The sequence below is a fragment of the Bolinopsis microptera genome, chromosome 7, assembly GCF_026151205.1.
Source record: "Bolinopsis microptera isolate Bmic1 chromosome 7, MBARI_Bmic_1.0, whole genome shotgun sequence".
Lineage (NCBI taxonomy): Eukaryota > Metazoa > Ctenophora > Tentaculata > Lobata > Bolinopsidae > Bolinopsis > Bolinopsis microptera.
Genome location: NC_087078.1, coordinates 15299497 through 15323084, shown reverse-complemented (window position 1 = coordinate 15323084; position 23588 = coordinate 15299497). Strand labels below are relative to the sequence as shown.

Sequence of the window (23588 nt, the reverse complement as noted above, 5' to 3'; positions counted from 1 at the left end):
ACTTCGGACATCTACAGACACCGGAATATCGACTAAAATTTTTTCTGAGTTGTTCCCCTAATTTCTCTTAGGTTGCTTAAGCCCCAGAAAGTGTCAGATCGTCTAAATATTGCTCCATTCCGGTGTTAGAGACCTCAAAAATTTCGACCACGTAGAACGTGTTGCGCGTCGTTTGTAGTGTTTACAATGAAAAAAGTGCACTTAAATCTGATTCGGTTGCGGCGCGTGACGTATCTAGCACGATATTTGCTCAAAAGCGCGTCACTGCGCCAGAAACCTCGTGGTACCGTAACACTGTAGAAAATAGATAATCACAAGAGACACAATAAACGTATCATCACTATGCAAAGTTAATGTTAAAATGATACAATAGCCCTGCTTTAACAGATTAATCCACATAAACACTATATTTCTACAGATGCCACCGATCGGTAAATCGAACATGTTTTTGAAGATAAATCGTCTTACGGAACGATAGCTGATAGAATTCGTTTCTACATTGAAAGATTTCTTTTCTAATCTCCGTTATGAGTGCTGTCTTTGTTAAAGTGTTATCATCTCTATCCGAATCTATTGTTGCGGCAAGATTAGATACAAACTCGTCTTACCGACATTGTCTTTCTGAAAACTGATGTGATCAGATTAAACATAGCTGGAGTTTGTAGCGTTCTCAGATAAATTAGACGTCACATAGTCATTGTACTTAAGCTTCAGGTCAGACACGAGGTACAGTTCTGGTAAAACATTCTCCTGCTCCAGTTAAAAGGTCCGTACAGCGTCAATACCTGCACTCATTAATGCAGCATTGGTGTTGTCGTGCGTGGACACGTGTCTTTCCATTTTAAAACAGGTTTTTAGAGACAGGTTTTAAACTTACAGCTTCAGATAATTTACCCTTCAATTGTTTCACCCTCGAGTTGCTGTACCTCAAACGACACGTTTTGTGATATCTACCTAGCTTGCTATAGAGATATTTTCCGAGACTCTCAGGGTTAAGAACAGGGCACTTGTTCATGTGCGAATCAGGATTAACATCGATGTTGCACAGATCCTGACGATTTCTGTAGATGTCCACAGATAGTATGTTGCGAAATCGACGAAGAAACTTTTATCTTTTCCTTGAATCAGACTATCCTTTTTCGTTTCTAACGTCTAGGGAAATTCGTATTGTTAAAGAAGAATATCCTCTCATACTCTTAAAATTAAATCGAGATAATATGTATAATAATTATATATGCGAGCAAAAGTTTCACACAAACCTGTTCAACCTGGCATATGAAACACAAGTCTCAGTCCATTTCAAACAAATCAACATCTGGTCCACTTGATTGGGAACTAAATGAAGAAAGTCTCCACATTTTCTTAGTTCTATTCGAGGAGGCCGAGGGTGACAAAGGCGGGACTTTTTCCACTTGGATGGCAATAGCTTCTTCAATCTTCATCACAAGAAGATTCGTCAATTTCAGAAACAGCACTGTACACCTGCAAATACTTTATTACTTCCCACATTTATATCAACAGTATCATATCACATAAGTTTGAGATCGTACAAGTGTTATATCATTTTAAAAGTTTGCAAATCCGATAGAAATGGATTAAAAATTACTACTCGCTGTCTATTTAACTTTGAATAATAATGTTTTTAAATGTTAGTAAAACAGGAGGAAACCACTCACCCTGTTATAGTTGTCTTTTACATAGTTAAGACACTGAATACACAAAAAAGAGGTTTGCTTTGGTGAGCACAACCCAGGATTGATCTTCTGCAGCAGGGCGAGGAATTCTCTAGACTGTTTTGTCATTCGTTGAGTTGAGACACAGTTAATAAACTGCGAAGTGACTAAAATGCTATACAGCAAAAACAGAACGCTCCAACCAAACACTCCACCTACTGATCCTAACCACCCTAACAACTCTCTAGCTCTATCTCTTCAACCCTCATTCCCTCACTCCTCTTGGTGCACAAAACCATTCTAACCTATGTATGTCCCCCTGACGGGTTCCACAAGCCCAACGGTACATAGTTAGACGAAAAACAGAGAAGCCTTGATTGCCAGATCAAGGACTGCATCAGTAGCAGCGAAATACGGATATACCTTCTCCCTTACAGTCAGCGAGCTGACAACTATCTGACTGTGTCTTTTAGGCCTTGCCACACCACCTTTGCTATTGCATCCGCTCGCCCGTATTCACTGACACATGCCACACCTGGGTTTAGTATGAAGATGTACGCATATTCACCCAAGATGCGGAGATGCCTCAGTTTAGCGAGTTGAGATACAACAGCAAACTCACAGGAGCATGGATCAGAATCATCAGTTACCAACCTGACACCGTTTCGGAGCTTTAATCGCAATACGGTTTCCTGTCAGGCGCCCCCGCAGTCCACCCTTGAACCACCATCTGATCCGAGAGTCACTTGAGGAGACCCGTTAGAGCTCGCAATTGGCGACGAGATAACGTTTATGGTACCTCTAGATGTTATAGTGAACTCTCAAGCTCCAACCTTCCTGAACTCCCACTCCCTCTTTCTCGATAACAAGTAGATCCATCTGGAACAGTGGGCTGCCTCTTTCCCACTGTCCCATACCAGCTTCTTCAGCTCTCTTCCCCTAAAACCAATCCTCCTCGCAGCTCTCTCCAAACTCTGCGCAACCACTCCCCTAGCTCCAACTTCGACCGCGGCATTATAACAGCACCAACCTTTCGCCTGAATCTCAGCCTGCAGACCGCTGTATCGGTCGAGCTTGTACTCGTGCGATTCAGCGATCCGCTCTTCAGATGGTACTGTTAGCTCCCACCAAATAACTGTCTTTGCCGACCTTAAGAATATTACAAGGTCCGGCCTCAGCCGTGTTTCCACAATCTCACTGGGAAACTTAAGCTGCCCCTCAAGGTCTGACAGCACTATCCAATCCCGATACCCACTCAGGATTCCAAAACCACGACTCTCCTTCCGGTCGTCTGTACCTGCTTTTCTTTTCCCAGCAGGAACAAAATCAATGAACTGCCTTCCATCGCCGGCCTTGTTCTTATAAGTGTTCACTCGGCGATCACAATGGAAGACAACCTGTTCAGAGATCTGCTTCAGAACCTTGTCGTGCCGCCATCTATACCTTCCTTGACTAAGGGCCACCTTACACCCAGCCAAAATGTGCTGAATGGTGCCCATCCTTTCCTCACATAACTTGCACTTCCCATCCTCATCTTCACTCCACTTGGAAACCATAGAGGGGGTTAAGAGGGTGCCGTACACAGCACTTAGCATGAACCCAATAAGTGAGTCACCATACTTAAAAAGTGTATGCCAGCTCAAATCCGTCTTCATTACGAGCTCTCTCCACTCACCCCACCTGCTCTGCATCTCCAGAGAACCTACTTGCACCTCCCTCTCTCTTTCAATGTTCTCCTTCACTCTCAGCATAACCTCCCTCTCTCTTTCCCGTTCATCCATCCTCTCCCAAGGTTTTTTCCAGTCACCAAAACCGATGCCAACTCTTTTTTGAGGTTGCACCATCCCTCGCACCGATTCACAGACCAAATCTCTTCTGGCCTCTTCCAGTTCTGTCTCAGGCCTCCAAACTCTACCAGAACGAACTTGGGGCTGGACTGCTTTAATCAGGTCATCCTTAGATGTCTGATAGGATTGCAACAGTCGACACTTCTCTATCTTCCATGTATCTGTCAAACTGCTCACCGGTAAGGCCACACTGGATGATTGACTGAACAGACAAAGACCACTCAGAGTGTGCCCCACCCCTAACCACTTCCTGAGGAAACTATTGGTATTCTGTTCCCATCTGGTAACTGTTGTGATCGGAATATCATAGATGGCAAGAGGCCACTTCAGTTTTGGAAGGACCATGTACTGATATCCCCAGCACTTCTGGAGTCCAGTAAGGGAACTTTCATCGAGTCTCCGAAGAAAAGTGTTAAGGTCGACCTTGGTTGAGTCGATGACTGATTTGTCATTTCCTTCCACTCTTATCCATCTCCCAAGGAATTTTATCGGCTTCTCTGACACATTCGGAATCACCTCACCACCCAACTGCAAACACACCTCTTCTCTCTCCACCTCCTCCTCTCCTACCACTACCTCCTCAACCCACCTCACAGCCACTCCCTTCTTCAACACCAGTGCTCTGGACTTGGAGGACTTTAACTTAAATCTGGACCAGTCCACGTACTTCTGAAACACATTGAGTAACGTTTGCATATCCTCTGCACGTGCGGTCGTCAGACAGCTATCGTCCATAAACAGCTTCAGAGTTGGTATCGGTGTGTCATCCTTGATGTACTCAATGCTTCTCGGAACCTTAGACTTTAGGTGTTCATGCCCAAGGTTCATGCACAAGACAAACAAGATGACTGATATCACACACCCCATGAAGATACCATTTTCTTAGTTCTATTCGAGGAGGCCGAGGGTGACAAAGGCGGGACTTTTTCCACTTGGATGGCAATAGCTTCTTCAATCTTCATCACAAGAAGATTCGTAAATCGAGATAATATATGTATAATAATTATATTTGCGAGCAAAAGTTTCACACAAACCTGTTCAACCTGGCATATGAAACACAAGTCTCAGTCCATTTCAAACAAATCAACATCTGGTCTACTTGATTGGGAACTAAATGAAGAAAGTCTCCACATTTTCTTAGTTCTATTCGAGGAGGCCGAGGGTGACAAAGGCGGGACTTTTTCCACTTGGATGGCAATAGCTTCTTCAATCTTCATCACAAGAAGATTCGTCAATTTCAGAAACAGCACTGTACACCTGCAAATACTTTATTACTTCCCACATTTATATCAACAGTATCATATCACATAAGTTTGAGATCGTACAAGTGTTATATCATTTTAAAAGTTTGCAAATCCGATAGAAATGGATTAAAAATTACTACTCGCTGTCTATTTAACTTTGAATAATAATGTTTTTAAATGTTAGTAAAACAGGAGGAAACCACTCACCCTGTTATAGTTGTCTTTTACATAGTTAAGACACTGAATACACAAAAAAGAGGTTTGCTTTGGTGAGCACAACCCAGGATTGATCTTCTGCAGCAGGGCGAGGAATTCTCTAGACTGTTTTGTCATTCGTTCACTTTCAGAGCGGAAGAAAACTGTTTCATTAAAATCCTTTATTTCGGGTACAGATACAGCACTCTGAAAATTGATGAATGATCACATTTTTGTATACCTTACGGCAAAGTCTTATGTCTGTGGTAAAAGAATGATATTCTTTCAATAGTATTTTATTAAAGCCTAAACTTAACTTCTACCAATTCAAAATTGTTTACGTCGGTCTCCCCTCCTTGGGCCACTTTTCACATAGCTATTGAGCTGAGTATAAATCACTCTAGCACAAGCGACTTCAAACCCCCTCCCCTAGGCTGGATTAGGTTATATGTGAACTGTGCTCTAGTGCATGACTGACTTTACATAATGCAGAGCATGCAAAGTTTTGATGTTTCATAAACTTATGAATAAAGTTTTAAAAATCGTGACCGGTGCCCCGGCCAAAATCACAACCCCCAGCCCTTCCCGGCCCCGGCCAAAAATTGGCAATTCGCCGGGGGTAAACACCAGCCCCGGCCAATAAATTTAACCCCGGCCAATTCTCAGTGGTCAGCCCCAGCCCCGGCTATATTGGGGCTCCCCGGCCCCGGTCAGAATCCTGCCCCCGGTCGACCACTGATAAAAAGTTAACTCACTGGATTTGTCCAAAAGCGAGAGAAAGTACTGAGAAAGCACTTATACGTCACCACCAGAGGGCCTAGAGAGGTTATCTTTGTCTGTTTAATTGAATATTGAGTATATAATATGAGATTTAAGATGAACATGATAGATATAATGTCCAAATTCTAAAGTTCCACCAAAATTGAGTCACATTAAACTTGGTTAACACAACAATTTTCTTCATTATAGTAGGTGATTTGACATAGTGAAGTGTAAACTAAATTATTATTTATAATAATTACCTGTCGGAGGGATTTAAGTGTTCCTTTGAACAGTCCTTTTCTGGAAGGTTGAGAGCTTTCAATACATCCAGAGAGCCAAATTGGATTCGTCCTTCTTTCGGGCATTATATGCAGTCTTTGATATGATGCCTTGTACATTTTGAAACCCTGCAGTTATCATTATTCAATACTTATAGAGCCTTAGATAAGGGGTTAGGGGTCGTTCACATAATATTGTGTAATTGCAATATAGTAAGGTTACTGTACATTTCCAACCCTTTGTCATGTATATCACAACAGATGATGTTAAAAGCATAATAATATTATGATACAGTTTTACAGTTTTTGTTACGTGTTGATAATCTAGCTCTTATCTCTATTTTATCGCTACATTACAACTGCCGGTTGGATCACTGAACTCGCGGAAGCTACGAACCGTGACAATAAATCTGAGCTTTCAGTTGAAACGTTCAAAAAGCCAGTGAAGTCAGTTTCAGTAAAAAATTTGTAATTTGTATTCTGCGTATCAGACTACCGATAATCATGTAAGTACGTTTCTGGATAACAAGAAAGATATGGAGGAGTTGAAGAGCGATCTTATCCGATCGCAAAGTACTGTTATCAAGCTGCAGGCTGAACTTCTGGAAACTAAATCGAAGCAGTTGGAATCCGTGCACTCCAACGTCAAGACCGCCGTTCAAGACACTGTCCAAGCTGAGATGAACTCATACAGTCAAGCTGTGACTAAAAATGCACCTGTGCTTGCAGAAGAGAGTTTAAAAAAGGTTGTACAGAATGCTGTATCGGAAGAGGATCGCAGTAGGAATGTGCTCATCTTTGGTTTGAAGGAGACTGATGAAGAGGAACTGTGCAATAAAGTTACCGTGATTTTTCAGCAGATTGAAGAAAAACCACGTTTTGAAGTTATCTGGGTTGGGAGAAAATCAGCCAACAAGACGAGACCAGTCAAAGTTTCGCTAGGTAATTCTAACTTACCGTTCATGAGATATTAGTAAATGCCAAAAAGCTGAGACTGTGTGAAGATCATAAGACTGTTTTCATCTCTCCAGATCGATCACCTGAAGATCGAGCTATCCATCAGCGGTTGGTCTTGGAAATGAAACAGATAGCCAAAGCAGGCATGGCTCCACCGTGTAGGTTCGGGTGGGTGCGCACCCACCCAAAGGATGTTGCACCCACCCAAACGATTCAAAAATGTTCACACAAAAATTGTCAAATTTTGTATAAACTAAGGGTCAATTGACTTCTGTTATCAATTGAGACTGTTTTGGAGATATTAAAATACGTTTAGGAGAGTAAAATTCCAAAATTTTCCAGGGGGCTTCACCCCGCCCCCCCCCCCCCCCCCCCCCCGCCGTGCGCCAAGCTGCACCCACCCAAAGTTTTTGAGCTGGAGCCATGCCTGAGCCAAAGAAGACATAAAAAAACATTATTATATCAGAAGTGGTAATATTTGTAGTGAGGACAAGATGTTAGAGAGTGATACATAATAATGAGTGATATACATCCATAAGTTTTTAATTTTGATTGTTGATATAAGCGGGATAAAAATAATTTATTTCATTTGTATTGGACGGGACATACACAAAGATGCTACGTATGGTGCTGGGTACCTCATGGAAGGACAAGGTCAGCAATATAACTTTGTATGGTAGTCTACCAAGGCTGTCAAACAAGTTACGAAGCAGGAGACTAAAAATGGCGGGACACTGCATCAGACATCCTGAGCTACTTGCCAGTGATTTAGTCTTATGGAAACCTATGCATGGTAGAGCACAGCAAGGCCGACCAAGACAAAGCTACTTGTCTATGTTACTGAAGGAAATTGGGACAAACTCAAAAGAGGAACTGTGAACCCTGATGCGGGACAGGGATATATGCAGGGGGTTATCTGGCGTAGATCGGACTTAGTTCCGAAAAAATAGTAGTACCTATTTCATTAATAACCTGCATAGTTGAAAAGTTGATTGATGTAGTTTCGATAAACAGGGCGTCGTTCAACTCCACTCATTTCGTTCCAAGCTGGAATGTAGTATTGTTTAGTGTAGGTTTGTTCATGTGCCTCTCATCATCAAAAGGTTTCAACTTATACAGCATCGATAACATCATCTAACAAAGCTGTTTGAACAGCTTAAGATTCAGTTAAAATTACATTATTCAGATACAGTTTGTGAAATGAAACATTGTCAGCCTGTATTTAATTAATTATAATAATTATGGTAATTTAGCTAAAAATCAAACCATTTGAGTTTTCATTGTTATCAAAATAATTTCGATCTAAAGTCATCTTAATCTGCATGGCTGTGAGCGGATCGAAGTCTTTTAACAAACCACAAGATTCTTGAAGTGATCCGAATGTACACAGAGAACTGTCTTAGCTAGTTCTGGGTCCATAAACATGTCACCTTCTTTCTAATGGTGATTGTCAAGTTTGTTCAGCAACATAATTCAGAATTACAGAAATTATTTGAATCTACTAGAGATGAAATGGCTTAAATAACAAGCAATAGATGTAACTAAACAATTAAATACATATTGTAGTTTGACTACTTCTTTGAAACAATCAAAGAACGGGGGAGCTAAGGGAATGATTGCTCAAAACGAATGATATCTTCATGAATTCAATGCAGCATCTATACATTTATTCGAAATAAGTGATGGATGAGGGGGTTTAAGTCAGGCATTCCTGACATTTACTCTGATGTCAGGGGCCTTTTATATATTATATTTGAGTATAATACATTTTACCTTATAATTAACCATCACTCCTGTCTAGGAAGTACTATGTATTTGTGTATGTAATTGAGATCGTATCAGCGCCTTTCATTCTACTCAATACGTTTCATTCTCATATATGTCAAGCTTGTTTAGAGTAGAATGAAACGCGTTGAGTAGAATGAAAGGCGCTGATACGATCTCAATTACATACACAAATACATAGTACTTCCTAGACGGGAGTGATGGTTAATTATAAGGTAAAATGTATTATACTCAAATATAATATATAAAAGGCCCCTGACACTACTACTATTTGTAAATTCAAAATCATGTTAAGAAGATAGCAGCAACTAATCCATATTATTTACAGTGCTCTATTTTATGTGTACTGAAGAGTGCCTTTACAATATTCCACTTTGAGGTGTAGATTTCCTCCATATCCAACAGGCAACACGGAATGAGTGATGGATGAGGGGGTTTAAGATAGGTGTTCCTGACATGTATTCAAAATTGCATTGAGAAGATAGCAGTAACTAATCTATATTATTTACAGTGCTCTATTTATGTACTGAAGGGTACCTTTACAATATTTCAGTTTGTGGTAGGGTTCCTCCACATCCAACAGGTAACACGGAATGAGTGATGGATGAGGGGGTTTAAGTAAGGCATTCCTGTCAAAAGATCTATAATTAATCTTGTAAGGGTACCACACAGTAGACATTATATTGTTGATTGTGAACCAAAAGTTTATTCATACCCACAATCGATAAATTATAAATCCAAATAGTCATATAAGCAATGCAATACTAAATTGGTGAAATTGTATTAACAAAAGGTATACAGCCAAGTAAAGGTATCTCAACAATATAACATTGAAGTATTAGAAATGGCACTCTACTATTATAAAACACTTTACTGTACTGTATTAAACAATATTAAATGAAATTAAGCCAGAGAAGGCATGAACTTCAGAAAAGGACAATACACTAACGGTACAAAAACTGTACTGTATTAAACAATATTAAATGAAATTAAGCCAGAGAAGGCATGAACTTCAGAAAAGGACAATACACTGACGGTACAAAAACTTAAATGAGTTTCAGGGAAGGGTTACTAAAATTTTACGGTAGCGCTCGATTTTATTCAAAAATTTTCAAAGTGCTCAGCACCACGAAAAATATAATTTTTGCTTCCGCTTTCAAAACTTGTTTTGACGCTGAAAAACTATCAAATAGTATTATTGAACAGTATTAAAACACTTTGTGAGCAAAAATATTTCATTTTGGATGTATAAAGAGCCGATAAAATTTAGCGCGCAAAAAAACATTTTTTTTGGAAGGTTTTTTAAAATTTTGACCAGGTTAACTCTTATGTGCGCTTATGAACTTAATATTAGCTAATGCGGCATATTAAAATGTATCAGAAACCGAAATATCTAAGCTTTTCCTTGAAATTAACCTATCGATAATCTTGAAAAACCTCAAAAAATGACCATTTTTAGGGCCAAAAATCGGTTTTTTTCAAATAAAACCAGGTTAACCCCATTTTCAACACTTTCCACTATCACCAATCGATTCAGGGGCCAAAAATACGTCTTTTAAGACATGTCTGATGACCCTGGTGTATCGAGCCGAAAATGCCCGTAACAGCTCCTACTATTGAATAAATTTAAATATATCAATTTCTTTCAGGGTTCGGAAGCTTGGAGAAAATGCCCAAATCCGCCGAGACGATTTTGCAGCCACTTTCCCAAAGCCAACGAAGAAAAAGCGGAAACTATTTCCGAAATACACTGGTCAACACAGCGATAGTGATTTCGAGTAAAAATTTATGACCATTCTGCCTTTATAATTAATATTATATCCATGATGCACTGTTATATTGAGCACAAAAAATATCTTTAATTTTGAAACTTTAGGATTTGCGATTCCACTTTTTCCTCGTTTGATTCGGTAAAGAGAACAGAGAAGACAGAGAATTAACATTTTGTTGTTTACTATCGGATACGTGTTTGGCGCTCAGAATTAAATTGACTATATAATTCGGCCGGTTTTGATGAGCGAGTTCATGCTTCTGCCACGTGTTTTATTTTGCAATCCAACTGCAATAGAGAAATCCTCACTGAATTAGGCACTTATAGTTCCACTAATATAATAATAATATGATGCGATGGATAATTTCATTTAGAGAAATTTAGAGATTTTTAGATATTTAGTGATATTAAAGTTGTCACATAGGAGTTCACCCACACTTGCCATGCACAGATTAAAAGTTTTAATAAAGCTATCTTATACTTAAATATCGATCATGGTCGGTATTATATAGGTTTGAGGAAAATCGTATAATTACAGAATCTGAAGTATCAAAATATAATGATTGATTAGTGGTTTTGGTCAGTTACTGTTAATTGCTCCCGATATTGTTAATTTCATTCAGACTCTTTGAGTTCTATTTAACAACTGCAGTTATTTTATCACTTTTATAAGGCGATCAGCGATATATTTTGTTAATGATTTTTTTTGCCTTCATTTATTTTATCAACTGTAGCGTTTATATTAAAGATTACCGATCTTTACATCTTTACATCTTTACATGTTGTTATTATAATTCTAACAGCTCATTGACGAGTCGTCATAAAATTTTGTTTTAATTCTTCAAACATGCAGCTAGCTGGTACAAGAACCAGATAACATTCTTGCGACGTAATTAATATAATTAATTGACATAATAAAATAATAAAATATGTTACACTGTATTTAAGTATATGTAATATGCAACCTGGTCCTTGTGCCGAAAATTCAATTAGCTAATTACCGGCCATGCGTTGCATAAATTCCATATTAGGGCCCATTTCGGTCACAAAGCGGAGCTTAAATTGAGTTTATTGCACGCGCGGTTGACAAATTATGTGAAAAAACTGTCCTGTCACAAACAATGCGCGTTATAGAGGTGACCAATGAAATCACGGCATTAAAAACACGTGATAGCGCGCTGGCGAGTGAATTAGTAAAATCCGACGTGAAGAGTCCAACTCGGCGCGCATTTTTATTTAGGTTATAATCAACAAACCTACAAATAAATTTTAGGGATTATGAATTTCAAAATTTAGTCAAGTTTCAGAATATTTTTGCTTATATTTGATATTACATGGCATGAAAATTTGATACATATGTAATTTATTTAAGGTACCGTTTATATCTCCAGCGAAAGCACACTTCGCAAATTGCGTGCATTGTAATCACTTCTTTGCACTTATATAAATCACTTGTGACTTGGAATACTTTTGGAATACTTTTGAAAGAAATATAACAAAGCCAAAAATACTATTGTCTTATTTCTCCGTAAAAAGCATAATTTCTCCGTAAAAAGCATGAGTAGCTTTTGAGTTTTGTCGAGGTGCCTCGAAAGTGATTTTCATTTAATACACGTTACTTATATACCAAGGGACCTAGGCCTAACTAAGCTTTTTGTTGGAACAATAATTTTTAAAGCTAATAAAATATTTTCTAACTGCTAGGCTATTATATTAATCAAAAGTTAGCTCTTAAGGTCGGTTTTTGCCATTTTTTTGAAGGATAAAGTAAAGTAAAGTAAAATTTATGACATCACATCATCACAAAATATCATCGCACTATGTGCTAATTCTTTCAAGCTTTGAATCTTTCCCGGAAAGCAGGTTGGCCATGGTCAAGCTGGATTGCTTCTTGTTAAAAGTTTTAACAAAATATAATGTGTGCTCATATAGAGAGAAGTGATAGACATTTCAGACTATTAATTTGTCAGTAAAATGTTTCACATACAACTAGTCGATGGCGAATGATGATGCGGTTTATGATGCAGTTGAATAGTTTTATTATTTAATGCAAAATTATGTTATGTACGTACGTTTTGGTGAGCAGGGTGTGCTCAGGACAACTGCATCAAGTGCGTCCTCCTGCAGCTCACAGCTCAGCATTGAGTTATCGTTTGTCGAAATGTAGCCTGGAGCAGGTGGTGTGTCGGGGTACTGTTCTATAAATCTGCCTAGACCAACTTTGAAACCGTCTAGCACTGTGATACCCCGGAGCTCCAATGGGAGCATGCTGAAAAGCTGAGCTGCTACATCCATGTTTGTGTATTATTTAGTTCATCACAGCTACATATCGATTATTTATATATACTACAGCTCTTTGCTGCACCCTCAAATATTTTTTTGGAATAAGAAAAACAAAATGTTTATTTACCACAAAACAATCAATACATATTATGTTATATTCATAAATAAATTCAAATAAAGCACCCCCTCAGCTCTGATTGCACCCCCTGCCTCCACCCCACTCCCTGCATGGCGTGGTTAGCGGGGCCCTTTATTACACCACTAACAGTGGTGTTTGACATCACGCCAAGGGTCGACTGAGAGATGTAATATGCCTGGCATTTCTTGTTTCATTGAAATTTCTTGTTTCATTGAGAATCAAAAGGGGTTCAAAGTAACTGAGTAACCCTCTCTTATAGATGTTGATCAGTTAAGGAAACAGTCTCTATTACCGTTTTTCCTGTTACAGCATAGTGGGATAGACCCAAAACTACAGGAGGCCACTCAAGCTTAACCATGAACATTAATTAAACAAACCACAACTGGAACTCAATATTCTTGAGTTTTTTGGTAGCATCGTTGCTCTAAAAACTGTATTTTGAAAGTGTCAATTAAACAAGGCATAGACTCCTATCAGAAACATTAACTACAAAATCAGGCTGAGTTTGAATTGAAAGAAAATAGTATTGTGGTTACAGATGCATGATTCGATCGCTTCAGCACTCTACTGTGTACTGCCTCTTTATTTTGTCATTTGATTTAGATCTCACTAGTTGAACAAGTTTGAATTCATTTTTTGATGGATTCCACAGATTTTTTGGTTTCATAGATGAAGATTTCAATTATTTGATACCATGTGGCTGGCTATTTAATCTTAATAGGTTGTATTTAACATTTCATATTGTGATCAATTATCTTGTCAATTGATTTGGAACATTTTTAGTAAGAAAGATACAGTATCACAAATTTATATAACCACAACAAAATATATATAGAAACCTGGAAATATAATTTTCCTTCCATACGGTATAATATGATGGATCTCACTCAAATCAATCCTCAAGGGGAGATGAAAAATGTGGGAAACCACAACAAAAAATCATCAGAGAGTGGTAGCAGAGATACCCCTGGGTCTGACGATGCGTACAGCACACTTCAGAAGAACTACAGTGAGTTGCTGAGGGAGCACTCGAGAGCCCTCATAGCTGTTGATCAGCTGAGAGTGGCCAAGTATCTGGCATGTCCTCGAGTTTATCAAAGCAAGGTAAGAGCAGAATTTTTATAATCCCTTTTTCTATTATATTAGTCTTTCACGACTGCACAATTTTGGTTTCTCCTGGAGATGACTGTATAACTCCAATGCCTTTTTATCATTATAAAATTGCCCAATTTTTCAAATTTAATGATAAAAATTTTCAGGGCGTTGGAACACCGATTGAAACGCAGACAGACAACCCGGGTAAGTGTCAATGAAACACCCTACAACATTACACGTGACATTACACGTGACATTACACGTGACATTACACGTGACATTACTCGTGACATTACATGTGACATGAAATGGCCAAACTATTACCCTAATGTTTGCACTGATGTCTGAGAAAGCGCTCTCAACTTAACAAGATGTGACTAATCGTTACGCCTCCTTCCTACCACTTGCAATAGAACTGTTAAGGTCTAATCAAGGATTTATACATCATCCCTTTTATCTATACATGATTTGTCCATGCATGCTGGTGTCATGCCTTACGCTATACGAAATAATCAACTCTTTCGTTTGAATTAATTTCTCCGTGTTTACGTGGTCTGTTTAATCTTACTGTTACAAACGTATTATTTCGCAACTTTTCGGTAGACTTAGCCATGTTTTGGTATGAAGGTAAGACGTCCGTTTTTTGCTTAACCGCTACTTATATTATAATTTATAACGGCAGCTAATGCCTCTGAATTGCAATTAATGACTCATTATTTGGTATTATGGTCAGTGGATCTATTGAAAATATCGCAAGTTTTTCATTGCATTTCATGAGTGTCTGTTATACATTCAGATACCTAACTACAAAGCTAACCTCTGATATTTTAGAAATTCCGGCAGATATGGAGGCAGCAGTGACGGAACTGGAAGCCCAGATCTCGGAGTGTGTGCCCCTGTTTACAGGGAACAGTGATCCTGTGGGAGATCTACAGGTGCTTCTTCAGGGATTACAGGGGGAGTTAGCTGAATGTCTTAGAAACAGGTTTGTGAACATTGAACACGTTACATTTTTCAGTTTTCTTTGGTTGGTCTCAGGGCAAAGAAAATCGCGATTATTTTGCCCAAAAATCACGATACCGCGACAAGCCAAACAGACGACACATAAAATTTGTCACAAAAAATGGGAAAAATCGCGATCCCGCACATGCCGCAATTTCCTTTTGTCCCTGGTTGGTCTTGGTTTGACCGTCTAATAGTTTTGCGATTTGCATAAGATATTGACTTAGTTTCGAGCGGTGCCTAATTTAGAAGTATCCGAGGATAAATTGCCTAAAATTTTAAAGCCTGCTTACTGACCCTGCATTGCGTGACCGCCTCCAAAATCACCAAAATCACCAGAATCTCAACTCGATCCTGTCTGCATGCAGTAATTCTTGTCTAGCAAGGTTACCGTTGCACAATATTTCTCATTATACCAAAGGTATAAATGAAGCGCCTACATTCACCGAGACCAGCTTATTATACCTAATCCTTCACAACTCTAACATGACAAATCACCTTGAGTTTAACTCTTGTACATTTGCTAAACAGTAAATATCATGTTTTAACCATATTAAATTATTACTCCTGTACACTTAATGTAGTACTGGTACTGACTACTGATATTACTCCTGTACACTCACTGTAGTACAGAGTTGGTATTACTCTTGTACACTCACTGTAGTACTGGTACTGGTATTACTCTTGTACACTCACTGTTGTACTGGTACTGGTATTACTCTTGTACACTCACTGTTGTACTGGTACTGGTATTACTCTTGTACACTCACTGTTGTACTGGTACTGGTATTACTCTTGTACACTCACTGTAGTACTGGTACTGGTATTACTCTTGTACACTCACTGTTGTACTGGTACTGGTATTACTCTTGTACACTCACTGTTGTACTGGTACTGGTATTACTCTTGTACACTCACTGTAGTACAGAGTTGGTATTACTCCTGTACACTCACTGTAGTACTTATACTGGTATTAGTAGTAGCAGTACTGGTATTACTCTCCAATAACCGGGGGTGAAGGTTACCCTACTTTATAACAGTGCCTAATTTGACAGCCTAAACTCAATATCATTTGCGTCACCAGCTCTTTATGTCAGGGAGTGGAGCTGGTTAGGAGATCTCTAACACGTGACCACATCACGTGATCTCTTAAACCTCATGGGGTATGTGTAAAATCAATCAAACCCTCCCCACTCTTAGCCTCGTAAACGAATCGTCTGTAAATTTGTCTGTCATTGTGGATCCTGAAATGATTATCTGGGATTTGCCATGTATGTTGTTATACACAGGTCTCTTTTGAGTTTTAAAACTACAAATGGTAATTGACTCTAGATCGCTGCTATGGTAACGCCATGTCACATGTGTTCAGTAACGTGTATTGGGTTTTCTGTCCCATATAATTCGTAATGTGTTTATGAGAAGAATCAAGAACCATTACCAAACTCATATTTATTATTCAATTCGATGTCATTTATTAGATCAATGCATTCCAGATGTGCATTAAATTCTATTACTTGTTAAATAGATGTATTCAATCCAAATGACTTAGCCTGGCAGCCTGCTGTTCCTTTAAAACTTACCTTTCCACCCAATACATATTACTTAGTGAGCTATGTCATAACAGCGGCAATAAGAACTGTCGATCGATCTTCTCTCTATGTTAGACTAAGACGTGATGAATCGTTTTGAGTCAAACTTTAGTAAGTAAGTTCTCAGATGATTATAGACGTGTCTATCAGAAAATTACTTCATTAAAGTTTTACCCTAAAAAGTTAAACGATTCATCACTTAGTCGAGCAGAGAAAGAAAATTGACGAACAGCTACTCCTGTACTGCAACATCTATATTTAAATTTTCCAGCACCAACCTCAATATTTCATTAGGCCACTTACTCAAAGGAAATATAAAATGCAAATGAATAGATTGACTTTTTAATCTATTAATATCGAATGCAGAGAGTCTGCCTAAAACCAAGCGTAGACAGAATGAAAACCACTAAGTCTAATTTTCTTCTTGACTAATGTGAGATGTGTCTGGAGGGATAACTGTAGAAGAAAAGGCACCTTGCTAAAGAGCGGTGAGAAGTTTGATACATTGTTCAAAACAATTGAATATAGCTTGAATACATTAATTTCGAGTAAAGGATCGACCTTAAACTAAATTTGAACAGATTGAAACCACGACGTTTATTAATTACAGCTGGCTTATGTGTCTGGAAGTGAACGTTATTTGCAGACAGAGCATCTAAATAGTGGGTTGATATATTGAGTGGGTTAATATAGGTATGGCAGGATACCCTACTACTCCCCTGGTAGCAGGAGAAGCTCTCATACTAGAGCACTAGTACCCTGCAGACCCTAATCTGATTATGTAGGGTTTGCACCGCAATTCCAAGTGTTGCATCCCTGTAGTAACAAGTCATATCTTGATGTATATTATCATGATCAAATAATCTGTTGTCAATTTACTCTGAGATGTTCATTTTAAAATTTGTCGAAATTAGATTGTACTTGTACCTTCGTCCGAAAAGTTATAATTCTTAGTTAAATAGAAAATAAAACTCTTTGAGTGAGCATTTTGTTGAGATTTTATTCCAAAGAAACCAAACTCGGAGAACATGTTTAAAATTATACTTTGGCTTCTTCTTTCTGACCTTAGTTAAAGCTAGTCGATATTCAAAATGTTCATAATTCGATTAAAGTAAGTCGCGAAGAAACGACCTTATAAAATCCTTACTAATTAATAATTAATGACATTACCTTACATTACATTATACAGCCACATAGCTACTAGGTATATACTGAGAGTCTCTAAGAAATTAGATTAAATGCCATGCAGTGGGGAACTTGACCCCTCTGAATTGCCATCAAAGGTTAAACTAATGTATAGATAGTTGATGTAACCAGGATACCGATTACTGATCAGGAAATATTTGAACACTTTGTGAGGTAAAATGTTGTATTTTGTGAGATCACGTAATATTGCGAGGAAAGGAATAAGAGTGTATGGCTACTGTACCCTTAGAACCACTATATCTGTAACAATTTGAATCGTCATGTTTTACCTCAGATAGTCATGGTAGAAAGCAGCTTTAATAAATAATGTTTCTTTATATAACTTTGCAACTCATTTTCTTTCAGAAATGTATGATTTTACTGATACCTGTTTTAGATGTATCAAGTCATTCGTAATATAATGAGACTTATCTGGTCTCGAAATAGAGCACAAAAATTGGCAATTGCTTAATACATTGGCATGCTTACTTTAACAGTTATAGTCGGGTCTCCGGCTGCACCATTATACTGTAATACACTAAAGTACTGAGTACTATAACGTATTAGTATTAACAAGTACTGTCTTCCGATTTCGAGTATAACTACAAGATGTATTTTGAGTAGAATCTAGGACGGTCACATATTTTAGATCACAGTTAAAACTTCATACATTATACTGGTAGTACTAGTGGTAACGGACAGATCTTCGGATATCGGTTTTTAGTTTTCAGTACACCTGTCATTATCTACTGCGAAATAAAGATCTATTTTTATAGAACTATTTTTGTAAACCTTGTACAATTTATAAAACTTCTATTAAGATCAGATCTACTCATTTAGTCCTGTGATTTGGCAAAAGTCACAGTATAAGGAGTTATGCTACCCTGGGTCCAGTATGTAGAGTCCAGGGGGTGTGTAACGTGTGTGTAACGAGCAAATGTTTCCTGTGCTGCACACACTCGAGACAGTTTCCTAAACAATACACCTCATAGAGAAATAGATCCAGATTCCATATTAAATATACCGACTAGTCACTCCGGGCACTTTGACTGGGAGGCATTTTTAAAATTCCCGCGTCTGCAGGTTTATTCCATAAAGGTCTCGTCTTCTGCCTTCAAATTAGGTGAGCATTATCTTCCGGTTAAAACACGAATGTTCTCCATTTTCAGGTAACCATCGTGCAGGCTCGTTAAGTAATTTCAAGACTAGCGACTGTGATTTAACATTTACCACCTATTTTCATCTGACCAAAACCAGATCCAGTCATAAGATGACGTCAATAAAATAATGAAATAAATCTCTAACATCAAAATGGTGAGAACCTCGCGAAGGCTAAGCCTGGCTCTGATTCCAAACCAACTTTGATGATATGTTTATATCCAATTGTGCACAATTATGACGGTTCACGATAGTGGGCCTATAATTTAATTGTAATCTGTAATCCTGTGTAATCCTGTGTAAATTTTACACGAGCATGGTTTGATCTATGATTGCAGTCCTAGCAACAGAGTAGGTGACAATAATTTCATCTCAATCTCCTCCGCACACGTTTTCATCCCAGCATCAAAGTCTGCTAATGTTTGTTGTGAATCTCCCAACATGCATCCTTGATACACAACTCTCATCCCCCCACAACCACACAGTATTATCCTCACCGTTATATCAGACCTGTGCAGTAACACCTGTAAATTTCATGTCTGATAGTACTATAGTAGCATGCAGTACAATAAATATACTATCAACTGTAATTTATCGTAAATAGAGTTGACAATAAGACTTGACGCGGTGGAGTATTATTATTTAGAAACAACATGCTCATTTGCCCCATTGTTCTTCACCTCATCGCACTAAAGTCTATTCAACGTGTGTGTGTGAGTGAGTGATGGAGTGTATTTTAATATTTAACACGATATTGTGGAGCTTTCTGCCTTGTGGCGTGGTCCAATTGTTTAATTGTGGGAAGATGTAGCAGATACTTGAGTATAAACTGGCTGTGTGTCTGGTGTATAGTGATGGTACAGCTGAGTGGTTCCCCTGGTTTTCAAATCTGTGGCAACTACAGGGGTAAGATCAACCTATGCTATGGTTATTACCCGTTATTATGCTGTCCATATATACCGAAAGTAAAATACGACAAATGAAACGTATAATACGCCAAAAGAAGAATAATACGAGTTATACAGCGGACCCAGGATGGTTGATTATAAGGCTCTTTAATAGACTCCGCAATACTTAGGTTAGGCTCCAGTATAAGTTCTTGTTTCCGCTTGCAGTCTGCAGAGGAGTTATGTCTTTAGTTGCTCCTTACTGCCCACTATCAAGGGTCCGGGGTGACCCTCAGCTGTAGTGAGCGTTAATAAGTTAAAATAGGGCTGGAATTATGGGTTTAAGGTTGGGCATAAACGAATTATGAAGTAATGGGCTCTGCGTAAGGGTTAGACTAGTCGACTAGAGTCTGGCACTTGGTAAAGCTACCTCCCGCGTTAAATTTTACCAATCTCCGCTACCCTTCTTCAAATTCTTAAATTAGTACGCTCTGAAGCCTATTCTGTATAAATCAGTGATATGTCAGTCGTTACTTGTTAATATATTCCCATTATAATCAACTCCCATTGCATTATAACATATTCACACGCGATAAATCACCATCTCTCACCTTCTTGGGGTTAAAGCGCATGACCAGCGCACTCAAAGTGGTTTATGCTGAAAATTTTGGCTATTTTTACCGCAGGCGCAACTATATTCTAATGATAAAATGTAAGGCGTTGGGCAGTCAGTTTGACAAAAGTTAGTTGCGCTCGCGCCGCGCACATGTGCAGTGTTGGGCCACTTGCTTGCTAGATATGCTCGACACTCAAATTCAGATGCTACAACATAACATCAGAACTACGATAAGATGCTCGCGAAAAATCAAAATTGTGACCGGCCGGCGATGAGTTGTGAATTGTAACTGCGGGATAGACGTTTGTTGCAATTGGCTTGCACGTCGTATGAATCATGAAGGAGATCCGACTCAAGATCAGCTAGCTTGGTAATAGATCATTAGACAAAGCTAGCAGCACACGACGCTTCAAGTTAAAACATGAAGATATTATTGAACTGTTGCCACCTGATTGTCGGAGAAGCAAAGTTTTAAACTGTTTATCGTTTCAGTGACGAGATCAACTGCCATCTAAAGGAGAGGGTATGTAGATATTTTGTTCATAATGTAATAACTTTTCCCCCCTAAAAAGCCAATTACCTCGTTTCAGTAACAAATGTTGCTCCAAAAATCGCCTACCATTAAATATACGGCATACCACAAACATTTTCATATCTAAAACATACTGCAAAATGTTTGTGACCTGCCCAGAGCACAAATATTATGAGAATATGCGGAATAAAGTGTGCAAATGTATGCAGGATTTCTGTGAAAACATTGTTACCAAGCTCACTTGAATCATTGAAGAATCATAAATATTATGTGGAAATTGGACACGGCTGTTTTGAAGTTCAGCTTCAACGAATGGCTCCTGAAAAATGGAATATTAAGGAGTGAAAGGCTCAAAACATTTGCACATGTCACAGAGGTGCTTCATACATGGGGTTAAATTAAGAAATTACCAAATTGTGTGTTTGCTCATAAAAGCCTCTATTCTTAAACTTTGGTACTGCAGTTATTCCAAGGATTTTTACGATGAAAATTGCCGACTTGAAATCCTAAATTTGACGCACAACTTAAAGTATGATATCTAAATTTAAATTCTATCAGAACCATTAATTTAAGGTTGCTGGATATAATTTTTGAGTTTTAAATTTCAAAAATCTTTTACTTCGTAAGATTTGTCCGAAATTTTACCAAGGCAATTAAAATATATACGGTTGACAAGGAATGCTACAAAGATATCACTGAAATAATGAAGATATTTAACATTAATTAATTAATCAGTCAACTCCCATTATACTGATTATAGGTACAATATTCTAATATTGTGCTCTCCTAATGGAATTAGGGTTAAGTAATTATTTTTGTGTACATAATAATCACTGAAAAACGTACTGTTGGACTATTTTTTGCTCGTAAGGTTGTTTTGTGTAGTCAACTTCAATTATCCTACACAAGTCACGACGCTGTCTTAATTCCTCAAATAGTTTCTCGGTACCACGACAGCTGTTTGGTTTGTAGTCATACACAATCATCGTTGAATAAACTCTTGCTCTGGAAATTAGGTTATAAAGTATCTGACGACTCAGGGGACCCGAGGCAAAACTAGATCTCCATATACCGATTACTGCTGGCCACTCAGCGGACCAACAGGCATGTCCCTTGAGCACCGCTACAGGGTCATCTGTGGTACTCCATCTCTTAATCTCACCCTCTTTAAGATCATCTCGTGTTTGTTCCATCGGGAACCCCTCATCTATGAGTAAAACTGCAATATCTTTATTTTTGAGATGGCTGTAGTGTCCCTTTAGTTTCTCTAGTTCTTTTATCAGAATACTTATAAACGGAGCTCTCCGGTGTCCTAACCTTATTGGTGGATCATCATCTCTCACTAGGTAGATTACAGGTTTGCTGCCTCGAAGGAAGTGTCCTGTCTCTTGTTTTGCCCAATAAGATTGCAAACTGGAAGAAAAAGGAGAATTCATTTCTTCTTTTCTAATCATAGATCTTAAAGGAAAACTTCTATCTTCGTGATGTCTTCTAATTATAGATAACATGGACGAAATTTCATAAGCGTTTCTCAGATTAACTGTCAATTGATTCGATTTCACGAAGTGGCTTTCGAATTCTTTCCGGACACCCGTAAAACGGCTTTCTTGTATGCCCAATTTAGTGGTAACACCATAAGCTTCCAACTTGTCAGTATTGTTAGTGTTACCATAAATCATATCACAAGCAGAATGTCCCGTGTCACACAGTATCCATATGCTAGTATCGTTCGTATCACGTCTCCTCTCCTTTATGATTGGAAGTAAACCCTCAGATACAATGTTATTATAACAACTAGATACACTGTTAGTACAGACAGATCCGTCTAAAAAAATCGATCTGCTGACACTCAAAGCTTTCAGAGGTTTTTTGACGTTTTTGAGTCCCATTAGGTGCCCTTTATGGCTGACCAACTTTTCCAAACTTTTCCACTTGTCTTAAGGCCACTTTTTGCCACTTTACCACTTTTTACCACCTTTTTTGTTTGTCGAATATCTTTAGTTGTGAACATCGTAAAAGGTTGCGGATCAATCGAGTGTGTTCATATTATCAGGAAGAAAAACTTTTGTCCAAACAATTTTTACGTCAGATAATAAGTTAATTAGATAATTATCAATTAACTAATTAGCAAAATTCTAAAAAATTTTTATTGGCTAAAAATGATCGGAATAGCTTAAAACACGGAGAAAAGTAGTTTTTAGAAAAAAATTTAAAATTTTTCACTTACATTTTTTTTTCGAGACTAATAAAAATTTCGAAAATGTAAAAAAATTTTTCCGCCAAAAGTGATCAAATCGCATGAAACACGGATAAAAATGCCTTTCTAAAAAACGTAGTGAATTTTTCGTTTCAAGAATACTTAAATCGCCAATATTTGTAGTTGGAGTTCAGTAAATCTCGGCAGATTTTAGTAATCAGGAATTAGTATTACTAAGTGAAGAGGTCTGAAACTGAAAAACGTTAACCATACGATCGCGCGGCGATATAAGAGTTTCATTACTTAGCGCATTACTACTTACATCACCCACCAAATGCGATATGAGCAACTTGGTTTGATTGTCGAGGAAAAGAAGAGGTCTGGTAATACAGG

The 23588-nt window shown here is 38.1% G+C and overlaps 3 protein-coding genes and 1 long non-coding RNA gene across 4 annotated transcripts in view; 1 reads left to right on the top strand and 3 right to left on the bottom strand.

Annotated features, from left to right (window-relative positions):
- Positions 1–23588, bottom strand: part of LOC134818419 (kynurenine 3-monooxygenase-like) — a 927626-nt gene that overhangs the window by 701004 nt on the left and 203034 nt on the right. The window lies entirely within an intron of this gene.
- On the bottom strand, positions 678–1785 carry LOC134818805 (uncharacterized). Its single transcript, XR_010160695.1, has 3 exons — positions 1677–1785; positions 1260–1482; positions 678–1152 (listed from the first exon to the last, which is right to left on the bottom strand). It is a non-coding gene; the product is annotated as an uncharacterized LOC134818805 (long non-coding RNA).
- LOC134818744 (uncharacterized) lies at positions 2495–4348 on the bottom strand. The gene has a single exon (XM_063828390.1). The coding sequence runs from the start codon at positions 4346–4348 to the stop codon at positions 2495–2497; it is 1854 nt and encodes a 617-aa protein (XP_063684460.1).
- Positions 13843–23588, top strand: part of LOC134817910 (uncharacterized) — a gene marked incomplete in the record, with an annotated part of 51085 nt that continues 41339 nt past the window's right edge. The window contains 4 exon segments of the mRNA XM_063827280.1: positions 13843–14038; positions 14194–14233; positions 14861–15014; positions 20959–20989. Coding sequence (XP_063683350.1) covers positions 13844–14038; positions 14194–14233; positions 14861–15014; positions 20959–20989 — 420 coding nt within the window.